Consider the following 22,167-nt stretch of genomic DNA (forward strand, 5'->3'; position numbering starts at 1 on the left):
ACACAGGAAGGGGAAGTGACCAAGGCCCCACGGTTACAGGCAGTTCCAAGGCCAGAATGGGGGGCAGGAGGGAGGCTAGGATGGAGTGGGAGGTTGGGCCTCACTGTCAGTGGGTGGGGCCTGGGTGCAGCTGACAGTGGCCCTTGATGGGGCAGGAGGGACGGGTGCCAGGGGCTGGACTAGTACAGAAAAATCCCCTGCTTTGGAGGATTCCAGGAAAAGGCTCTGTCCTCCTCCCCCTCCGTGTTTGTGGTCAGAGGCATGCCTCAGAGCCTTTGGGACCCAGCTCAGCTCTCCACTTCCAGAGGGCGCTGGGACACCCGCCCCCTCTTCCAGCATGTCCTGCAGCCAAGGCCTTTGCCTGGGGCCAGCTTGAGTCTGGGAGGGCTCCGAAGGCTTGTCCCATGGGGCTGGGCCACACCAGCACTGTGTGTGGGGGGGTGTTGTGTGGTCTTTGGAGGACTTGATCACCTCCACAAGGCAGGACGGTCTCAGTTGCTAATAGTCTAAGCAGGATCCAGCTGCAACACTCACCTAGCCTTCTCCTCTCAGCAGCTAGCCTCCGCGGGGCCTCTCCCAAACATGGCCCCTTTCCAGGATAGGCAGGGGTCTGCACCCCACACTTGCACCTCTTATTTTTCTTGGTATTCATGGATATGGAGCATGGCTTGCGAACCTCTGCTCCTGGGCCAGAGCTGGCCCTCGGGTGTTTCATTTGGCCTGTATGGGACTTTTTAAAACTTTGATGCCATTGCCAATATTAAAAATCTGGTGGTTTCACATTAAAATGGGACTTCCCAGCTTGGCTTGAACAGGAACTCTCGGCTGGGCCTGAGTAGCAGCTGCCCCTCTGACCGAGTCTCAGGCTCACGGGTCACCTGCGTCCCCACTACTCCCAGTCATCTCACACCAGGCTGCGTTACTCGGTGTCCTGCAGCGTTTCAGTTTGCAGTTGGTACCATGTGGCTCCGGTCAGACTGTCCCTTTGCCTCTGCCCCTGGGCCCTAGGAGTGTCCACAGATACTGTAGGAAGGAGGGGGTGGTAGGAGGACCCCCAGCCTGACTTTTCCCAAAGAATAGGTCATCCTGACAGGCCCCAAAGCTTCTCACCTCTGTACCCCGTTCTCGATGATGGAGAGACACCACCTCCTAAGTGGTCCATCCCCTGCCCCGATCTTGTACCCTGGATTCACACAGGTCACGCTCCCATCCGTCCAGAGGTTCAAGGGCAGCTGCCAGGCGATCCCCTCCCCAATTTGTTCTTCCTTTCCTCATTTGGCTTCAAGGCACCACCTGCCTTAGAACCTGGTTACCTGGAGCTAAGGAGTGTGGGTCACGGCTTGGTGCAAGAGTGGCCCCTCTGCCCAGCCTGGGTAACAGGGACAGATCCAAGGGACCTGGACTGCTTTGGACCAGTGGCAATGCCAGGTTGTCTAGATGGGGCGACATCCTGATGGGGAGAACCAGAGGAGGCCTCTTGAAACTGCTTTTCCTAGCAGGCACGCCCCAGTACTTCCTGTGCTAATTGCGGGAATATTGGGAGGGCCAATAGGATGATTGGGGGTGACCCCTCCCCCCTGTGACCAACTCTGTACCACCAGCATCCTGCATCTTCCGGGATCTTGGGCTCTGGGCTATGTCCCTAGACCTTCTGTGATTTGGGTCTGGGGCAGAGCCCTGGACCCAGGTCAGAGCCCTTCCCTGTGGCAGGCCCGGATGTTAGCCCTCCCTCTGTGCCACGGCAGTGGGAGAGGTACCTGTGCCAGCTCTCACCACTTCTGGCTCTCTGCCAGGCCAAGTCTCAATTCTGCATTCCAGACCCAGATCTGGCTTAGCTCTCTTTATAAAGCCTAGGGTCAGGCTCGTGCCAGCTGTTGGCCAACCCTTGAGGTTGGGTGCCATGACCCCGTTTCCTGGCCCGTGCCGTGCTGGGCAGGTGCTCCTTACCTAGCCAAGCCGCCCAGATGGCTCCGCTCGAGGCAAGGAAGACTGGCCTGACCTGTCAGAGGAGCCAGTCCTGCCCTCCATGACTTCCTGCCTGAGTCAGTGGCCGGCCAGTCGCGGCTGATGGGGTGGGGACGAGGGAGGTCAGGTCAAACCTCTTAAGGTTGGTTTAAGACACGGTGGGACCCATGGCCCCAGTCCCCAGTTCCACTAAGGTAGCCGTGGGGCAACAGGAGTCCCCCAGCCAACTTGCCATTAGACTCTGTCCTGAGCCTATCTCCACATGGTGATCTCTGCCCAGCACACATCTGATCTCATCCCTCTTCACTCATGAAGTCCCATCAGCTTTCCATTGCTTGTCCGATGGAGGGAGGCAGAACTCCCATCCGACGCGCCAGACCCTGTCCTGTCTTGCCTCTGCCCTCTCCATGCTGAGCTTTAGCCCTCACCCTCACCGCCCAGGCCACCAATCACATGTTCTCCTTGTTCCTCAAACAGGCCGGTGTATGCTGCTCTTTCTGCCCGAACTCTGTCCCACGGACATGGTTGATTCCTCCTTAACCATTGGGTCATAGGGAGTATCCCCTCCCCTGTGGCCAGCCAAAGTCAGGCCACTCTGCCCCCTGCCGTGTATCCTCAGAGAACTTTCCCTGCATGTGTTTATCTGTGGGACTGTGTCTGCCTCTCACATCAGGTTGGGAGCTTCTTGAGGTCAGAGGTAGGGTCTGTTGCAGATTTAGACCTGCAGGCAAGTCGAGGGCTGGGCACAGACCAGATTGCCAAAGGAATGAGTGACTGAGAATGAATGAGGAAAAGGCCTGTTAGAGCTGCTGAGGAGACCTTTGGGCCCTCTGGAGCCAGCGTCAGTGTGGGGGGAGCACCCCAGGCCACACACCCACTGTGTCCTTCCAACCATCCCCCTCCCCCAAAGCAGGCAGTAGTCAGACCAGGTCAAGAAAGGCAGTTCTCACCCTGCCTGACCTGAGGTAATTAGAGGCTGTGTTACTCACAGGTGACCAGCCCAGGGCCTTCGGGAAGCTGTGGAGACACCCGGGGCCTCACCCAGCTTTCCAGCCCACTCTGTGGCTCCCAGCAGGGTGGGTGGAGGCGGGCAGCTGGCCAGGAGGGATAGATGAACAAGGAAGGAGGGGGCTGGGCTCTTTGTTGCCTGGGTGAGGAATCGAGGCAGCTGCCACAGCTGGGCCACCTTTGACCACTGGGACCACAGTGAGGCCAGTGTTCTTTGTGGGGACAAGTGTCGAGCTGGGGGTCCAGGCCCACAGGTCCCCAGGAATCTGAGACCAAGACCAGGAACAAGAAATAAATGGATGTGAAGGCACCTATCAGAGTTCTCCTGGGCCCCCTCCCCCTGAGACCCTGGGCTGGAAGGCAGTGCTCACAGGGCGGCGGGCTGCAAAGGGGCCACCGCAGGGCCTGGGGAGGGGCATTATAAACCCCTGAGCCACAACAGACCCTTGGCCAAGATGAGATGGGCACAGAGCATGCCCTCCACGTTCCTGGCCACTGACCCGCCCCAGGCCTTGCCTTGGGAAGGGGAGACTGAGAACAGGCAGGCAGGGAAGCTGGGCAGAAAGGGGGGCCCTGCTCCAGCCCCTGGCTCAGGCTTGGGCACAGGGGCTCAAGGTCAGTGCCGGGGAGCAGAGAGGGTGCTCTGAGTCTCTAGGATGTCATCAAGGCCCCAGGCGCCTGGGGTGACTGAGGAGATGGCCCCCAAACCTTAGTGCAGACCTGGAGCACCCACTTAACTGCACTGGGTAGGGACGGAGTGAACCCCCAGCTCCAGCACCCCCTCATCTGCCCCAGTAATACTGGCCTGATGTCTAGGCTGGCCAAGGTGGGACCAGGGTCACATGGTATGTGGGGTCTGCCTGGTGTGCAGATTGGGGCTGAGGTACAGAGGGAGAGGATGGTTGCCATGCCCAGCGCCTGGCACGAGTCCTGCGTGAAGCAGGTGAGCAGAGGAAGGACCTGGGGAAAGAAAGGCTGGTGTGGAGATGTGCGTGGTGTGTTGGTAGCACAGGGAGAGGAGGCAGACGGTCCTTGGGGATCGGGCTGGATGTATTTGAAGGGGCCGCATTGCTCCTGGCCACTGGTGCTTGGCCTGAGACCCTATCTGGGATCATAAGCCTCACAGACCTCGTGCCGCCCCTCGCCCATGGGTGGCTGGCCCCACCTGCCAACCAGTCCTCTCTCCCCCAGGTCTCTGATGCCTCTGCTGGACCCGGACTCCGGGCTCCTGGTCCTGGCAGGAACGGTGAGTGAGAAGCTAAAGCCCCCACCCATGTCGGCCCCCTGGGGATGGTGTCTTCACTGGCCAGGCCTGCGCCTGACCTTTGTCCTAAACAGCCTGCTGGGAGAGTGGGGACTGCAGGGTGCTACCTTCTCAGCAAGGAGGGGCTAGAATGGTACTGCCCAGGCTCCACCGCTGCCAGGCTGAGTGGCCCCCTCCTCCTCCAGGGGCTCACATGTCGGGCCCTCTGCGTCCTCATCCATGAATGTCAGCTTCGTGAGGACAGGCTGAAAGTAGAGCAGTGTTAGCACACAGTAGGCGCTCGGTAAATATTGAATGTCTACCTCCAGTGCTCATGCCGTGCGCGCTGACGAGAAAGGTGAGGTAAAGTCTCCGAGGTCTCAGCTCAGTGCTTAGCACATGGGGGTGCCCAGTGGATGTCTGCCATGCTTCTGTGGCTCAGGTCCTTGGAGATGAATGGGAGAGACGGTGCTGGACCTGGGGCTGCCCCAGGCCCCTGAGATGTGGTCAGCAAGGGCACTCAGGCTGGGCTCCTTTCAGGGTGAGAGTCAGCTGTACTGCTACGAGGTGGCCCCCCAACAGCCGGCTCTAAGCCCAGGTAAGCCTTGTCCTCGCCCCTCCCTTCCGCTCTCTCCTTCCCCCTCCCCACTCACCCTGACTCTCCTCCGCTGGTGTCCCCAACAGTGACCCAGTGCCTCCTGGAGAGTGTGCTGCGAGGAGCTGCCCTTGTGCCCCGGAGGGCACTGGCTGTCATGGGCTGCGAGGTGCTCCGAGTCCTTCAGCTGAGCGACACAGCTATCCTGCCCATCAGCTACCATGTGCCCCGAAAGGTGAGGGGGGCCTGGGTGAGGCTCTGGCAGGGCCTGGGAGATTCATGCCTCACCAGCCCCCATGCCTGTCTGTCACCAGGCTGTGGAATTCCACGAGGACCTGTTCCCGGACACCGCAGGCTGTGTGCCTGCCTCCGAGCCCCACGCCTGGTGGGCTGGGAGCAACCAGCAGGTAGGGTCACGGCCTGCCTGGCCACTGTTGGCCTCACCAGCCCCTGCAAGCCCTCACGGCAGCAGCCCACTCGTGGCCCCACAGTCCAGCTGTGCACTAACAGCTGCCCTGTGCTCCCCATCCCTGCCTACCCCTCAACCGCAGCCTCTCCCCACAGGTGCAGAGGGTCAGCCTAAACCCAGCCCGCCGGCCCCACCCCAGCTTCACTTCCTGCCTGGTGCCCCCTGTGGAACCCTCCCCTGACTTGGCCCAGCCTGAAGAGCCGCCTGTGGGGGACGAGGACCCCAGTGTGAGTGCCAGGGCTGCCCCATTCTCGACGCCGCAGTGGGAACTCTAATGGTCTTTTGAACTTTTTCTAGCTGTCAAGCATAAAAGACAAAGAAATGCATGAAGCATAAATAAAGAACCTCAGTGTTCTCTAAATGGAACACTGAGTAGAAAGTGAGGCTGTCACAGAAAACCTAGATTTCTCACTTCTCTTGAAATACTGGCAGATCTTAACCACCCTGGGCCTGCCTTCTCACAAATGCTGGGAGCCAGCAGTTGCCACCTGCTGTCCCCAGGGTCTGCAGTTCACCTCACCCCCATGTTACCCCCAGCCCCTGTCACATCTGTGATTGTGCCCCTTCCACGCGTCCCAGAGCCAGGGCTGCTTGCCCAGCCCGGGTCCCACAGCCTGGGCGGAGGGCCCAGAGGGATGATCTCAGTGTCCTCTTGCTTTGGCCAACATGCCCGGGGCTTGTGGCTGACCCCGGGTGCTTCTCCCCCAGGAGGGCTTCTCTTCCCCTCCCAGCTCGCTGATCTCACCTTCCACGCCCTCCAGCCTGGGGCCCTCGCTCTCCAGCACCAGTGGCATCGGCACCAGCCCCAGCCAGAGGTCACTGCAGAGCTTGCTGGGTAAGTGCTTCAGTAGGAGCTCACCCCTCCACCCCTTCGGCAGCCATCTCCTCTGTTCCCCAGCCCTGCCTCCCCTCCTGGGGGTCACATGTCCTATGGGATGAACTCAGTCTCATCTGGAAAAAGGCAAACTGGATGTTCCCTGGAGCCCTGGAGCCTTGGTCTTCCACCAAGACGCCTCAAGTTTCATTGCCAGGCGCCATTCTGGGCCAGTTGTGCTGGCTGGACCGGCAGAGGTCTGGGCCTGGCACACGCCCTGCGCAGTCCTGCAGGACAGCGCAGGGCAGGCAGGGCATCCTCATGCGGCTCCGTGTCCCTGCCGCACACCAGGCCCCAGTTCCAAGTTCCGTCACGCTCAGGGCACCGTCCTGCACCGAGACAGCCACATCACCAACCTCAAGGGGCTCAACCTCACCACGCCCGGGGAGAGCGACGGCTTCTGTGCCAACCGGCTGCGTGTGGCTGTACCCCTGCTCAGCAGTGGTGGGCAGGTGGCTGTGCTCGAGGTGAGGGCCCCACCCCACTATGGCTGTCCCCCAAGTTCCTGCAGGACGCTAAGAGCATTGGGTATCCCCACCAGCCCACATTCTCTGAGCACAAACCGTGTGCCACACACCCGCGCAGCATCCCCTTTAATCCTCCCAGCTGCCCCATGTGGGGGTGCTACTCTTATTCCCATTTTACAGATGAGAGCGGTGAGGCACAGAGAGGTTTAGTGACCTGCTGGGTCACACAGCTGTGTAAGTGATGGAGCTGGGGATTCAAAGCCAGACTGCCTGAGTCCCAAGCCTGAGCTCTTTGCACCACTCCACGCTACCCCCCATCTCACTTTCTGGGGCCTCACAGTTGGCACTTAGGGCTCAGAGCACGAGGTGGCTGAGGCAGAGAGCTTGGGCCACCCAGTATACAGACGGTGGGGGGCCCAGGCATGTTGCTTGCCTTGCAGCCCTGCCTGTTACTGACGGGCCTTGGGGTGGGGACACTTCCCACAGCTGCAGAAGCCCGGCCGCCTACCTGACACAGCGCTGCCCACGCTGCAGAATGGGACAGCCGTGACTGATCTTGCCTGGGACCCCTTTGACCCCCACCGCCTGGCTGTGGGTGAGGAGGCTGGGTGCCAAGCTCGAGGGAGGGTCCCAAGTCCTGAATAGAAGCAGGGGGAGCCTGGGAATCGGGCCCAGCAGTGATGAGCCTGCGCTCTCTGCAGCCGGTGAGGATGCCAGGATCCGACTGTGGCGGGTGCCCCCCGAGGGCCTGGAGGAGGTGCTCACGACGCCCGAGGCTGTGCTCACAGGTCAGGTGGGCCCTGGTGGGGGCCCTGGGGTGGGCAGTGGCTCCTGAGGGACTCAGCGTCACCCGCTGCCTCGCCCCCAGGCCACACAGAGAAGATCTACTCTCTGCGCTTCCACCCCCTGGCAGCCGATGTGCTGGCCTCCTCTTCCTATGACCTTACCATTCGGATCTGGGACCTTCAGGCTGGAGTCGAGCGGCTGAGGCTGCAGGGCCACGGGGACCAGGTAGAACAGCTAAGGGGGCAGGTGCCCAGCCACAGGGCGAGAGGCCACCTCTTACCTCCCCACCTGTCCCCAGATCTTTGGCCTGGCCTGGAGTCCCAATGGGCAGCAGTTGGCAACTGTCTGCAAGGATGGACGCTTGCGGGTCTATGAGCCCCGGAGTGACCCTAAGCCCCTTCAGGTGAGGAAGGTGGGCTGGGCTCAGCCCTCAGACCCAGTGGGGGGCCTGGCTGGGCCTCATGTGCTGTATCCCAACAGGAAGGCCTAGGGCCCGAGGGGGCCCGTGGAGCCCGCATTGTCTGGGTGTGTGGTGGTCACTGTCTGCTGGTGTCTGGCTTTGACAGGTGAGGACTCAGGGACCACCATTCCCATCCCCAGACTTCAAGAGCCACCTGTGTCCCCCTTCCCCAGACATGCACCTGTCAGGCATGCTGAAGCTGTCCCCACCCCTCACTTATTAGGTGGATGGATGGATGGGTGGATGAAAGGGAGGGAGGTGAGGAGGGAGAATAAGTCACCTGGGGGCCCAGAGAGACGAGAGGCGGGCCTGTTGCCAGGAGCTCATGCCTGGTGGGGACCAGGTGAAGCGCACGAAACACACAAGCAAGCCTCCTGGAGAGACGCAAGGATTAGACATTTGGCACTTTGGAGGAGGGATCAGAGAGGGCCTCCTAATGGAGGTGTCATCTGAACTGGGTCATGAAAGGCCTAGTAATCAGAGGGCATGAAGTGTGGGTGGAAAAGCCAGGAAGCTGACCAGACTGGCTAGAGCAGAGGACAGGAAGCGGCAGATCATGGGGAGAAAAGTCCAGACTTAGTGGGCCACAGTGGCCACGGGACAGTTGCTGGAAGGTTGGCGTGTGGGCAGTAGTCAGGTAGGCGGGGCCGAGGCAGCGCAGCAGGTTAGGACGCCGCTGCATTACGCCAGGTCTGTGGTTCTCAGAGCTGGACCAGAAAAGGGGATGGGCAGAGGCCTGTCCTCTGGCCCTGAAGCCCTCAGGCCCCCAGCGTGACAGCAAGACCAGGGTCCTTGCTAGAGTCCTTGCCCCAGGCCCCTCCAGCTCCACAGACTTATTTCTGCCCCCCGACCCCCTTGCAGCCGAAGTGAGCGCCAGCTACTCTTGTACTCGTCCAAGGCCCTGGCCAGTGGCCCCTTGGCAGTGCTGGGGCTGGACGTGGCGCCTTCTACCCTGCTGCCCAGCTATGACCCGGATACTGGCCTGGTGCTACTGACAGGCAAGGTATGCTCGGCTGCTGGGCTCTACAGGTCTGGGTGGCGGGCAGGTGAGAGAGGGCTGGGGGAAGGCAGCTTTAGCTGGCCACCTCACTCGCCACCCATCCGCCCCCTCCAGGGCGATACCCGTGTCTTCCTGTATGAGCTGCTCCCCGAGGCCCCTTTCTTCCTGGAATGCAATAGCTTCACATCATCGGACCCCCACAAGGTGAGCCTTTTTACTCGCTCTTCTCCTTCTCTAGGTGGGACCACAGGGCTTCCCCGCCCTCTTGTGGCCATATGGGGAAATGCAGGGGCCTGTAGGGTCAGTGGGTCACTAGGCTGGGTGTGCCCCGCAGCTCCCTGGAGCTGGTTGTTCAACTCAACCATTATTAGAAGTCAAATTATGTAAGGTTAAGTTATATGAACCTGCAAATAAATTATATTAAAAGCTGAGGCAATAAATACTCAATTTGTCATTTCCTAATTATTTTACTCAGTTTTACTACCGTGTTTCCCCGAAAGTAAGACCTAGCCAGACAATCTGCTCTAATGCATCTTTTGGAGCAAAAATTAATATAAGACCCAGTATCATATATCATATCATATATCATGTATCATATTATAAAGACCCAGCCTTACAGTAAAATAAGACCGGGTCTTATATTGATTTTTGCTCTAAAAGACGCAGTAGAGCGATTGTCCGGCTCGGTCTTGTTTTCGGGGAAACACAGTATCCTTCATGCCATCGAGGTTATTTACAGCTGTTGATCTGTCGGGTAGAAAGACCTATGATAGCATGCTGTGCACATCGCTTCCCACATCTGCACGCAACAAGTCAGGGAAAGCAGCCGTGGTCGCAGTTTTCACACCACAGGCAAATACTACAAATCGGTGTTTTTCCTTCGGAGAGCCAGTTGTTAAACATGCACCAGCACCCCACTGTCCAGGGATGGGCCTTGGTCCTGCTGGTCCTAATTGAGGGGTGCTGGCACCGTGAGGGCCCAGGTGCCCAGCTGTGAGCTCAGCTCCCACCCCAACACAACTCCCCTGCCCCTTCAGGGCTTCGTCCTCCTGCCCAAGACAGAGTGTGATGTGTGTGAAGTGGAGTTTGCCCGCTGCCTGCGGCTTCGCCAGAGTTCCCTGGAGCCTGTCGCTTTCCGGTTGCCCCGAGTCAAGGTGAGGTTGTGGGCCTAGCACGCCAACATCCAGCCCCTGTTAGGGGATTTGGGGTCTGATTGAACCTGTCCCAAAACCACCCCGTTCACTGCTCTTTGGGGCACCTGTCCCCTTACTCTGCTGAGATTCTAAAACTTGTGGAAATCCAGACTGGGGCCTGGGGGCCTGGATCTTGCCATGCCCCCCCCCCCCAATGGATGCCAGTGTGCCCTGGGCTTCTGGTCAGTGCCTCAGGGCAGTCCCTTCTCCCTCCCTGCAGAAAGAGTTCTTCCAGGATGATGTGTTCCCAGACACGGCTGTGAGCTGGGAGCCGGTGCTCAGTGCCAGGGCCTGGCTGGGAGGGGCTGATGGGCAGCCCCGGCTTCTTAGCCTACAGCCCCCTGGCATGACCCCAGGTAGGATGAGGGACAGGGGAAGGGTAGGAAGCAGGGCTGGGTGGGGGTTGGAGAAAAGGGCAGAAGGCCCAAGTCAGATGAGATGCCGAAACCTCTGGCGCTCTCAAAGACGGGGTGGCTGCGTCTCCAGGCTCAATCTCTGAGCCATTAGAGCACAGGGTCCAGGGTCTGTGTTTCCATCACAAGTCCCCAACCCCAACTCAACGCATGCGCACACTCACGCACTCATGTACTTACTCATGCACACAGCCTGGTGACCAGCAGGCCTTGTGAGCAGAAGGTTGACTAGTTGTTAATGCCACCTATAAGGTCTCTGCCATGGAATCCCCTAGGTGGCTGGTTTCAAAGGGTTGGGCAAGGAGCCTCCAGGGAGGGGACTCTGATGCCTGAGGCTTGTCTCTGCCCTGCCCCAGTGAGCCAGGCCCCCCGTGAAGTCCCTGCCCGGCGGGCCCCGTCCTCAGCACTCTACCTGGAAGAGAAGTCAGACCAACAAAAGAAGGAAGAGGTAGGCACGGAACAGGGCTGGCCGTGGGGTGGGCGTGGGATCCCCTTAGTTGTGGTTGCCCTTCACTTCTCTAGTTCGACCCAGATTGGGACAGGAGCCAGTGTCTCACCCCTCTCAGTTGGAGAACTTGATGGGGAGACCTTCCAGAGCCGACACTGACTGCTGCCGCCCATGGGCTCAGGGCTCGGGAGCCAGGGAAGGGCAGAGCGAGGCCCCGCCCTGGCCTGGCCCACCCCAACCAGAGCCAGAGGTTGTGGACCCAAGTGCCTTTGGGACCCTGGTGCACACTTGAGTGTCTGAGGCAATGTGCGGAGACAGCTGCACTGTGATTGCAGCGCTGCGTGTCACAGTCGGTCTGTCTCTGGCTCCCTTGTCTCTGTAGGGGTGTGTTTTTCAATGAAAACCATCAACTTTGTCAGGGCTCTAATGAAAATGGCTCTTTCACAACCTTGATGGGATTCAAACTGGGATCTGATATTCTTGGGGTCAGAGTTCCTGTTCCCTTCCCACCTCTTGTTGTGTCCACTCTCCCAGCTGCTGAATGCCATGGTGGCAAAGCTGGGGAACCGTGAGGACCCGCTCCCCCAGGACTCCTTCGAAGGTGTGGACGAAGACGAGTGGGTGAGTGGATGAGTGGGCCTCCCAGCATCCCATCCCTCCCCTACTCATCCCTGCAGCCATCTGCCTTCCCATCGCCTCTCAACTCCCTCCCATTTCTTGGTTTATCTCCCCAGGACTAGCCTGCCCACCAGCCACCTCTGGCTTCACCTGCCGCTGCCACCTTCTAGAACCACCTAGTGCCCCTGCACACCTCATATCTTACCCTCAAACTGGAAGGCACCTCTTGGCCCTGACACACCTCATCCAAGATGCTCTGGCTTCCTTTGGGCTTTTGGCGCTTCCATGCCTTCTGAGCCCCGCTGCAACACGTGTGGATTGTCTGCACCTCTGCTTTCTCTGGAACCACCCGCTTTTCCTCCGCTGCCCGCTAGCATGTGAGCCAGGGGCATGGGGGTGGGTTGGGGTGGAGGATCAGTAGCATGTTCCTGGGCAGGCCCTGGGTCCCTGTCTCCTTACTGTGGCCTGGGCTGGTCCCAGCCTGGGCTGCCTTTGCCCAGCACCTTCAGTTATCACATGCCACCTCATCTTGCCTGTTGCCTCAATACCAGTCAAGGGCCTGGGGGCTGGCCCCCTGCCAGGCTGTTTGGAGCAGCACCAGCCTCAGGGGCCTGGGACCAGTCATTCTGCTCCCCAGGCATGAAGCCAGGAGAAGGGGGCATCACAGGCTGACGGCCCGATGAAGGGGCTGTGAGCCCTGCAGGGACTGGACTGCACATGCCTGTAATATTTTCAGCAATTAAAGTTTTCTAAGCTGGCCACCTCTTGTGCTGCTGTGGTCTCTGGGATGGCTGGGTGCGGAAGGCGACAGAAGTATAAGTGAGGGTGTTTTGGCCCTGGGTTCACCCTGGTCCCAGGCCGTGCTTTGTTTCTGAGGCGTTTTCAGCTGCATGCTCCTTGGAGTTCATTCATTAATCCAACACATAGGTACTCAGAAGTGCTCTGGGTGGTACTGTAATGAACAGGAGAGACAAGGCCTCTCAAGGTGCTTATTATAGTCTTATTATGCAGCAGACCTTGTGCAAGTAAGCAAATAGTGTGGAGAGATCTGTATACAAGATAAATTATGTGGAAGGAAGTAACTGGGATGCAGGGGGAAGCAATGTTCAGGGTCTGAGAAGGGGGGCATTTCAGCTGAGATCTGAGATCTGAAAGCCGAGAAGCCACGGAGAGAGGCCTGAGAATGCTTCAGACGAAGGGGAGGACAGCCTGCGCACGGAGGGAAGAAAGAATTTGGAGAGTTAGAGGAAAGGAAAGGACAGTGGTCCAGAACATAGCACAACGCATCATAACTTTCATTCATTCAACAAACATTTGGTGAGTGCCTTCCATGTGCTGACATCCAAGAATGGAGAAAAGAGATAAAAGGAATCCCTCAGGAATCCACATTCTAGTGGGAGAGAACAGATTATAAACAATAAACATAAAAATAAACAATACGGTAGAAGGAAATAAGAACTTTAGGGAAAAAAATAAAAGGGATGATTAAGAATGGAGGTTTAAGCCAGACACAAAAGGCCACATGTAATATGATTCCATTTGCATGAAACTTCCAGAACAGAAAAATCCATAGAGACAGAATGGAAATTAATGGTCGCAGGGGCTAGCGGGAAATGGGCAGTGACTGCTAATGGGTAGAGAGTTTTTTTGGGGGGTGATGAGAATATTCTGGAACTAGTGATGGTTGCACAACTCTGTTAATACTGAAAAGCACTGAATTGTACACTTCGAAAGTATGCATTGTATGATGTGTGAATGATATCTCAATAAAGCCATTATATAAAAAACGTTAAGTATGGAGGGCAAGTGGCAGCGCTGGGAGGGGTCAGGGTGGGCCTCACTGAGGTTACATTTGAGCAAGGACCTGAGGGAGGAGGGAGGGAATGGGCCCTCGGTCCCAGCAGGAGGATCCTGAAATGAAGCCCTTGAAATTTTCTATTTTCTTAAACATTTGTGAGAATTTGACATCCTTCTCCTTATTATGTTGGGGAGGTGTTGTAGGTTTATTGCATATCTTTTAGTCCCATATGTTTTGGCAAAATCAAGGGAAGAAATTGCCCCATATCTGACCGAACTACTCTGCTGCTCCTAGCGCACCAGGTTAAGCGCGAGGGCCACAGAGGGTCCTGGGACTGTCCATCATCCGCCCGGGGTTATCAGCCGAGCGGGAGCCAGAGGCAGGACCCGCCCTAACTCCGCCCATGCCGCATACGTCACCAAAGATGCCCCGCCCCTCTAACGAGGCTTTGCGCATGCCCGGCGCGGTGTTGCACACGCGCTCTTCGGAGCCTCCGTTCACCTTTGACCCGCCGGCCGCCCTTGAGCCGGGGCCGCGGGACCAGGAAGCTGGAGCTCGCGCCCCCCAGGCAGAGCGGCGGTCATGGTGAGGCCTGAGTCGGGGCTGCTGGAGGAAGGGGAGGCCGTTTCGGGGTTGGAGCGGGGGCGGCGAGCTCCAGCCGGACTGCGGGCGCCGCATGTTCCCTGCGTGCCCGGCGGGAAGCGGGGCCGGGGGCGTCGCACTTGGAGGGACGTGGGCAGACGCTGGCGGTCTCGGGGCCTGGGAGAGCCGGCTGGCTGGGAGGCATGGCGAGCCTGGCCGGCTGGAAGATGCCCCGCAGATGCGGTCGCCGTGTGCGTGCCCATGTGCGGTCAGCCAGACGTGGAGGCCAGCCCAGCCCCCGAGCCCCTGCTCTGTCCCCGAGCTAGTTGATGGTGTCGCCCTATTGTCCCCCATTTGAAAGCTGGCGAAACGGGCTCCGAGAATGGCAGAACTGCCTGGGTCTTGAGCCAGGCCCCACGACACCCAAAACAGCGTTTCTGCGGTACTTTTGGCACCTAGAGCCGGTCCACACACCTGGGCCACCTGGGGACCCTTTAAGAATGCAGGGTCCTGGGCTCTACCCCCCGGAGTTTCTGTATATATAAGTTCCCCAAGTGATTGACGCATGTTTTGGGGAGTCACTTCTTAACTCGCAATGATAAAGATAACGTACGATCTTGCTAGTGCCATTCCCTGAACCGAGGCTTTATGTAGAGTCTCAGTTAACTCTTATGAAGTCCGTGCGCTCACTGTCCCCATTTTACAGGTAATGAACCTCAAGTTCTGAGAATTTGACTCCTCCGGGGTCACTCATCCTACAAGTGTCAGAGACTGGTGTCAAGCCCAGCTTCTGTGCCCGGAGACTCCACGTTTCCCTCCACATTATTCCTGCCTTGTAATAATCACTGCCATTTGTGGAGGTCCTTCGATGAGCCTCTCTGAACTGGGTCCTTCCCATGCGTTCTTGCGTGTAACTCTGAGCCCCCCTCAAGGGCTGAGTAAATCGTGGCTCTGGGGAAGTTTATATTCTACAGGAGAAGGCAGGCTGGGCTGTAAGTTAAGACAGTATGACGATATATTAAGAAGAAAAGACAGTGCTATGGGAGGATAGAAATGCGAGGAACCTGGGAAGGTTTCCCTGGGGGGCAGAAGCGGTGAACTAAGTCTTGAAGGATGTTGGTTTTGACAGACTATCGAGTAGGAGGAAGGATATTCAAGGTCAATGGGTATGGAGTTTTGGGGGGAGATGGTGAAAATGTTCTGGAACTAGTGGTGATGGTTGCCCAGTTCTGTAAGTATCCTGGAAAGCACTGAATTGTATACTTCAGAAGAGTGATTAGTGTGGTGTTTGAATTCAGAGCTGTAGAGATAGCGGGTAAAGAAGTAGGCGGGCTGATCTAGGAGTAGATAGAGGTGAGAGGAGAAGAAACCAGAGAAGCCATTTGTAGCCAGACAGCTGGGGACTGAATTTTGCAGGTGGTGGAGAATTGTATTGTCAGGTATGGCTAGACCCCTCCTTCAGCAGAGAATTTTGCAGGTGGTGGAGAATTGTATTGTCAGGTATGGCTAGACCCCTCCTTCAGCAGAGAGAGTGGAAGGCATTTGGAAACCCTGTCTGGGGGCCTAGAGATGATTACACTTTAGTTTGGCCACAGCAGAGCCGATGGCAACTTGGTTAAGTGTCACATTCATTCAGATATTTATCAGGCACCTGCTGCACCAACCACAGGCTGGGCCCTCGCATACCATGGCAAATAGGACAGTTGTGGTCCTGACCTCCCTCCTGCCTCGTTGTGATACTAGCAGCTGTTTGCAGGGGCCCTGCGTGAACAGAGCCCCCTTCCTTGCTCAGTGTGTCCTTGAGAAGTGGGTGAATCTCAGTGGCTGTCTCTGTCCACCAAACTGAGGGCCTGGAACTGTGCCTTGAAGGAAGCATTGCGCATCTGTCTGTCTGAATGCCAGGCTCCCTTGATGCTCTTGGTGTGGGATAAACCACATTCCTGAATGCTCTGCAACCTTCCACGCTACCTGTGGTCCTTTGCCCCGGCTGCAGGCCTTGGTCCTGCATTGGGCCATGATGCTCCCTGGATGAGAAAGCATGTGTGCCATCCACAGTGGCTTCCAGGCTTGGACTCCTGTGCCTCTGACCTCTGCTCCCTGACTGTCAGCTTGGTCTGAAGTTGGACGCTGTGTCAGCCAGTTGCTCTGGCCCAGGCTCTTCAGGTCCAAGTGTCAATTCGTGGACTATAGGATGTATAAGGGCTTTCTGGGAGAGACCTTGGCTGGTGTCTTCATCACCTGTGGTAGCTGCAGGTGGCAGAGCTCTGCACCCTGTGAATCCACAGCTCTGAACATAGTTGACCCACAGCTGGTGCTCAGCGGGCATCTGGGTATTAGAACAGGTGGATGAGAGGCTTAGCTGCACCCCTGATGTCTAGACTATTCAATACCAAGTAGGATCTGGTGCTGAAGGAAAGGCAGCTCTTGAGCTGCTCTGGACCTGCCATTGTCTGTCTGTCCACTTGGTCTTACCATGCGTTGCCTCCTGAGGGTTTCACAGCCCTCCTGTGAAGAAGGTAGTATTCGCCCCATTTTGCAAATAGGAAAACTGAGGTTCAGAGAGATTGAGTAATCTGCCAGGGTCACACAGCTCACAAGAAGCAAACCTGGAATCCCAGGTTATATCACCCCAGTTCTAAAGCAGCATTCCCACTCTTTCGCACTGCTTCCCAGCTCCCTGGGAATGTGGCCAGCTTTTTGCAGCCATCTCCCCTGAGAAATCAGAGAATCTGTCAAATGAGTAGCTGTATTGGGAGAAGCTTTGTTACTCCATAGTGCCTGGCCATTGTCAAGTTTTGTGAAACAGAATAGTAATAAATGGAAACCAACAATTTGGGTACCTACTGTGTTATCAGGCTCTGTGCCAGGCACTTTACAAACATTACCTCATTTAATCCCCATGGAAGCCCCATTGTTTTTTTGTTTTTAACTTTTTTAAAATTAGTTTCAGGTGTACAAAGCAACGTACTAGTTAGACATTTAAAACCTCATAAAGTGATACCCACCCCCCAAGCTACTACCCCTCTGACCTCTTATACAGCTGTTACAGTCCCATCCACTATCTTCCCCATGCTGTACTCCACATCCCGTGACTATATATACCTGTACATTCAATATGATTCTACTTCAGCTTCAGGTGTTTAGCATGTTGGTCCGGCATCTACAGTCTGTGACGTGATCCCCCTGGTAAGTCCAGTGCCCATCTGGCACCTTACATGAGCTTTACAACATTGTTGATTATAGTCCCCATATTGTATTAACTATCAATTTGTATTTCTTAATTCCTTCACCTGTTTCACCCTGCCCCCAGCCCCATTCCCGTCTATCGCCCTGATAGGTCTAGTACCCACCTGGCACCGTACCTAGTTATTACAATATTACTGACTATATTCCTTATGGTATAACCTACATCCCTATGACTACTGTATAACACCCAATTTGTTCTTCTTAATCTCTTCCCCTTTAAATAGCTCTCCCGATCTTTAATAGTCACACACGGGTGTGGGACGAGCCCGTTCCACGTCTCTGCCCTTCCTACCAGTCGAGGTGGCTTCTTCTACAAGCCCTTAGTTGAAAGGCTTCAGTTCATCCTGATTTTAGGTGATTCTCAATAAAGGGTGTTTTGTAGATTAGTTATAATTTTGATGTGGTTGTGAGTGAAGGTAAACACAGGTTTACCTACTGCGCCATCTTGGTTGTTGAGGAAGCCCCATTGTTGGTAAGGAAACTGAGGCTTGGCGATGGAGAACTTGTCCAGGGCACACAGCTGGGATTTGCACACAAGTGATCCCAGAGCTTCCCTGTTCACCACCCCAGCCCCTCCCCTGGGAGATGGCTCTCTCAGAAGCCTTGGTGGCCTCAGTCGTCCCACCAGGCAGCTCCCTTGGCTGGCCAGGGTGACCTCTGAAACTTCGCAGGCCAGCCCAGCCTTCTCTGCAGCCATGGAGCTCTGGCAGCTGGAGCCATGGGGCCGTCATGCCACTTAGGTTTGAAGCCTGCAGGGGATGGTTAGGGGAGCTGCCCAGTTACAGCCTCATTCTTAATTACAGTCACCTCATTATTTAGCAACAGTCACCACCCTAGGCAGAGAAGTAAACTGCTGAGTACAAGGTCACGGCAGAGGAAGTGTGGTCTGAAGCCTGAAGGTGTGCCAGGTTGAGGAAACCCTGTGGGGTCACGTAGTGTGGTTTGTCAGCCTTTGTTGCTCAGACAGGACCAGTAATCCATCTCAGAGCCTCCTGTCCCACTTAAGAGTGGCTTTAGGTGGCGTGGAGGGGTCAGGTGAGGCTTCCCAATCAGCAGTATTTCCATTATTTGTCTTTACACCTGCAAGGCAGCTGGCTGCAGCCCTGCCCTTCCGTGTGATCACAGGAGTCTTCACTGAGCTTTGCTTTCTGGTGTGAAATGTGGGGCTTATGAAATTTCCACCCACTTGTGAAATCCAAACCCTCTTTCATTTATTAATTCCCGCTGAGAGCCCAGAATCATGTCCTGCCCCATGCGTTGTGAAGGGCAGGTTCATCGGAGGCCAAACAAGACCAATTCTGGGGTCTGGATTCCACTGGAATCCGAGCAAGCCCTTCTCTGGCCTCTGGGTTGAGTCCTTGCTTCTTGACATGTTGCTCTGTCGCCCTCCCTGCAAAGCCCAGGATCCTGTGTGAGGTGGGCAGCCTCGGGATGCCAGGGCTGCCAGCACTGGCTTTGGGCTCCCTGCCTGCTTTTCCCCGAGCACTAGCTGTGTGTCTCCAGGCTGGTCACTAAACCCCTCTGTGCCCGGGTCTTGAGTTGTTGGGATTAAATGGCACAATAAATAGAATGTGGTTGGCATGGTGCCTGGCATCCAGCTCCGTCAATACTTGTTGACTGATAGGAAATCTCATGACAGAGAAGCACAAAGAAGAACAAGGAAAAATCACTCGGGTGTGCCCCACGAGCAGTGTTGACCTGCGGTGAGCGTTCTCCCGGGTGTCTGCACACTCACGTTGGTACCGTTTCACACACACGGTCATTTTCACGTGTGCTGGCTGTCTGTGATCTCTCGTCACAGTTAATTCTGCACATTTGCCCATCTCAGCCGCCTTCCTGGTCTCTTAACTACAAGTCAGCGGGGCTCCTGGCTGTGCCCGGAACATCTCATATACTTTCTCCCAGTTTTGGCTCCCTCTGTTCCCTCTTAGGAAATCTCAACAGTCCCATCATAACCCGCCCTTCACATCCCGGCCTAGTAGAAATACTATCCTTTCCCAGCATCTGCACCTCATTCCGGGGTCTCCCTCCATTGCTTCTCCTCACCTCCAGTCACGGTTAGTGAGACTCCCCGCTTGCTTCCCTGGCGCACTGAACCACGCACTGCGGCTGTGGAGGATTTCCCTGCTAGGCCAGTGGGTGCGGGAGCTCGGAAGGCCGGGGCCGGGGTACCTTTGTAATCCAAGTACTGCCTGTCAGTCAGTGAGTGAGTGAGCCGGGGGAGGACGAGTGACCGTCCTGCCCTCTCACCACTTGGTCCTTGGTGCATTTGTCTAAAATCCCACCTCATGGGCTTCCACTCCTGGAAGGTGGAGAGTGTTTTGCTCTTCTGTTGTGTTGAATGGGACGCACTTGAATCGTGTTGGGAGAATTAGAATGGCTCTGTTTCCCCACCAGTAGAATGAAGGTTGGAACAGCTGATCTGAGAAGCACACCAAGTGCCCTGGTTGGCCCGGGTGGCAAAGTGAGTGGTAAGGCTGGAGCCAGCCCTTGGTTCTGGCTCTCGGGCCATGGAATGATTCCTGAGGCCAGTGACCTCTGTGCCCTGTAGCCACTTTGCCTTGGCTCCCATCTGCCTCTGGGAAGTCTGGCACGATGACCCCATCCTGCTGTCCCCTGAGCACCTGCAGCCCCCCCAAAGCAGCTTTTCTTTAGAGTACTTTGGAGGAAGTGCCCAATGGCTGCTGCTCTGTATTTCATTACATCAATTCTCCAGAGGCCTTACATCTCAGCAGCCATTTCCAGGGTCCCATCTCTGGGGGCCCTGAGAATACAGCCTACTAACCAGCTGCCTGCTTTACCCACAGGCCAAGTACCTGGCCCAGATCATTGTGATGGGGGCACAGGTGGTGGGCAGGGCCTTCGCCCGGGCCCTGCGGCAGGAGTTTGCAGGTAAGCTCTGCCCCTGTCTCCCCCTCAGCTGGGAGCTCCTGCCCAGGTCACATTTCCCCCATAGCTATGGGTCCCTCACACGGGGCTAGTTGTGAATATAGGGGCTGGAATTCTAGCAGCTTGGGTGGCCTGGGACACTTCCCAAGGTGAGGTGGGATTGGTGGGGGGGTTGATGTGAGCATCCAGGCAGGAGTTGGCAAACTGGCCCACCTGGCCATCTGTTTTTGTAGATAAAGTTTTATTGGAACATAGCCACACCCTCTGGCTGCTTTCAAGGCAGAGTCCAGTAATTACAACACAGACTAATTGGCCTGAAAGCCTAAAATATTTAGTCTGTGACCCTTTAAGAAAAAGTGTACTGGCTTCTGAGTCTAGGGTCATTGAAAGGACAGAGGTCACCTGAGGCAGCCTGCTTTGGTGGCCTAGATAACCGGGGGGCAGCTGGGTCTTGACAGAACTATTGCTGTCCCCACTGTCCACAGCTTCGCTCTGCCTCCCTCAGTAGCCTGAAGCTGCCCATCTTGGCTATGTGCCCGGATGAGGGGGTGGGTGGGAGAAGAGGGACAAGGTCATCTCATGGTCCAGGCTGGAGACAGGACTACAGGATTGGTGACCAGACCCTGCCTTCCAGTGGGGCAAATCTGTCCTTACCTCACTAGCCCCCGGCCCCCCCAAAAAAAGAAACCACTCCTGGAGAAGAGATGACCTCTAGCCACCTCTGTCCCTGCATGTCTTTTCTCCCATGCCACCTGGCAGGGGTGAGCCACCCACATGGAAGGCCCAGGAGAGCTCTGGGCTGCTGAGGGCTAAGCACTAATTCACGTGTCCACACAGCCAGCCGGGCAGCAGCTGACGCCCGGGGACGTGCTGGACACCAGTCTGCAGCCGCCTCCAACCTCTCCGGCCTCAGCCTCCAGGAGGCACAGCAGATTCTCAATGTCTCCAAGCTGAGCCCTGAGGAGATCCAGAAGGTGAGGCCACTGGGCTGGTGCTGAGACAAGCAGACCAGAAGTGGGAGGGGGAGGGGTGGAGGCTCTGGCCGCAACCAGCTAGGACTCCGGCTTGTAGGACCATTGTCCCTTGTTACTTTTTAGGCCCAAGGCAGGCAGTGGCAGAGGCATAGAGCAGGTGGTGGTAGCAGCCGAGCCCCTCCCTCCGTGGCTACTGTTCACCTCGCTGCCCCTTAGCAGTTGCAGGAGCCTCCTGTGTTGCTTTTCAGGCACATAGAGCAGAGGGGTTGAGCCCTTTTGCTTTCCTTTGTCATCTCCTAGCTTCCCCTGCCTTTGTAACCCAGAGACTACACACCTCTGACCATCTCCCCTCCTCTGCAGAACTACGAACACCTATTCAAGGTGAATGATAAGTCTGTGGGCGGCTCCTTCTACCTGCAGTCAAAGGTGAGTGGTCTTTGATGCTGGGAGTGGGGCAGGCCACTTTCCCGCTCGTTCAGAGCTTGGCAGGTAGAAAGGTGTGCGGGCCTTTCCCTCGTCCCCCAATTTAGGGAGGTCCCCCTAAACTGCCACTCCCTCTGGCTGCCTTAGCTGTCGGGCTGTCAGCCTGGGCCCTGCGTCACCCTGGACAGAAGTCCTCCCAGCAGCCATGGCTTTGAGGAAACAGGACCACTAGCTGGTGGATTGCTAGAAGCAGCTCTCAGCTCCCAGATTTCAGTCCAAGTGTCCCCTGGGCTTTGTCTCCCTGGAGAGCAGGCCCCCAGGCCACCCCTTCTACCCCAGGCATTAGACCTGCCCACGGCTCTCCAGGGACTCAGAGCTGGAACTGGACATTGGAAGGGAGGAGGCTGTCCTGCGCAGGTCACCTTGCCTAGCTGTTTGTAACTCCCTTCCCAGGTGGTCCGAGCGAAGGAGCGCCTTGAGGAAGAGCTCAGAATCCAGGCCCAGGACAGAGAGAAAGAGCAGAGGCCTCAGACGTGACCACTGGGCTTCTCCCACCCCACCCTGGCCCCCACCCCTAATTTATAGCTCAGTAATAAATGTCTTTTCCGCGTTTTTCAATTGTGCACATCCAGATTCCAGAAGGCAAACTGCTCTTCCTGCCAGCTGTGGGCTGAGCGTGGGGGGTAGGTGAGTTTGGCGAGAAGCCAGCAGCCTGC

The 22,167-nt window shown here is 56.7% G+C and overlaps 2 protein-coding genes across 2 annotated transcripts in view; both read left to right on the forward strand.

The window, feature by feature from the left end:
* CORO7 (coronin 7) overlaps positions 1 to 12,298 on the forward strand; it is a 56,056-nt gene extending 43,758 nt beyond the window's left edge. Inside the window, exons 10-28 of the mRNA XM_019756401.2 lie at positions 4,165 to 4,219; positions 4,757 to 4,814; positions 4,901 to 5,046; positions 5,126 to 5,218; positions 5,376 to 5,507; positions 5,989 to 6,115; positions 6,446 to 6,621; positions 7,108 to 7,216; positions 7,323 to 7,409; positions 7,490 to 7,632; positions 7,706 to 7,810; positions 7,888 to 7,973; positions 8,729 to 8,870; positions 8,982 to 9,071; positions 9,905 to 10,021; positions 10,281 to 10,416; positions 10,830 to 10,921; positions 11,456 to 11,542; positions 11,656 to 12,298. Coding sequence (XP_019611960.2) covers positions 4,165 to 4,219; positions 4,757 to 4,814; positions 4,901 to 5,046; positions 5,126 to 5,218; positions 5,376 to 5,507; positions 5,989 to 6,115; positions 6,446 to 6,621; positions 7,108 to 7,216; positions 7,323 to 7,409; positions 7,490 to 7,632; positions 7,706 to 7,810; positions 7,888 to 7,973; positions 8,729 to 8,870; positions 8,982 to 9,071; positions 9,905 to 10,021; positions 10,281 to 10,416; positions 10,830 to 10,921; positions 11,456 to 11,542; positions 11,656 to 11,661 — 1,987 coding nt within the window. The 3' untranslated portion in view covers positions 11,662 to 12,298. The remainder of the gene's footprint in view (positions 1 to 4,164; positions 4,220 to 4,756; positions 4,815 to 4,900; positions 5,047 to 5,125; positions 5,219 to 5,375; positions 5,508 to 5,988; positions 6,116 to 6,445; positions 6,622 to 7,107; positions 7,217 to 7,322; positions 7,410 to 7,489; positions 7,633 to 7,705; positions 7,811 to 7,887; positions 7,974 to 8,728; positions 8,871 to 8,981; positions 9,072 to 9,904; positions 10,022 to 10,280; positions 10,417 to 10,829; positions 10,922 to 11,455; positions 11,543 to 11,655) is intronic.
* Positions 12,299 to 13,764: 1,466 nt separating this feature from the next.
* Positions 13,765 to 22,063, forward strand: PAM16 (presequence translocase associated motor 16). The gene is made up of 5 exons (XM_019756410.2): positions 13,765 to 13,922; positions 19,973 to 20,057; positions 20,892 to 21,028; positions 21,389 to 21,454; positions 21,905 to 22,063. The coding sequence occupies exons 1-5, from the start codon at positions 13,920 to 13,922 to the stop codon at positions 21,986 to 21,988; spliced, it is 375 nt and encodes a 124-aa protein (XP_019611969.1). The 5' UTR covers positions 13,765 to 13,919; the 3' UTR covers positions 21,989 to 22,063.
* Positions 22,064 to 22,167: the final 104 nt, after the last annotated feature.

Source organism: Rhinolophus sinicus, linkage group LG18 (genome assembly GCF_036562045.2).
Source record: "Rhinolophus sinicus isolate RSC01 linkage group LG18, ASM3656204v1, whole genome shotgun sequence".
NCBI classification, from domain to species: Eukaryota; Metazoa; Chordata; class Mammalia; order Chiroptera; family Rhinolophidae; genus Rhinolophus; species Rhinolophus sinicus.

Bases quoted from the DNA above. Each gene is read 5' to 3' on its own strand.
- PAM16 (XM_019756410.2), top strand. The intron at 20,058-20,891 runs GTAAGCTCTGCC...GTGTCCACACAG, and splicing joins CCTGCGGCAGGAGTTTGCAG to CCAGCCGGGCAGCAGCTGAC. The intron at 21,455-21,904 runs GTGAGTGGTCTT...CTCCCTTCCCAG, and splicing joins CCTTCTACCTGCAGTCAAAG to GTGGTCCGAGCGAAGGAGCG.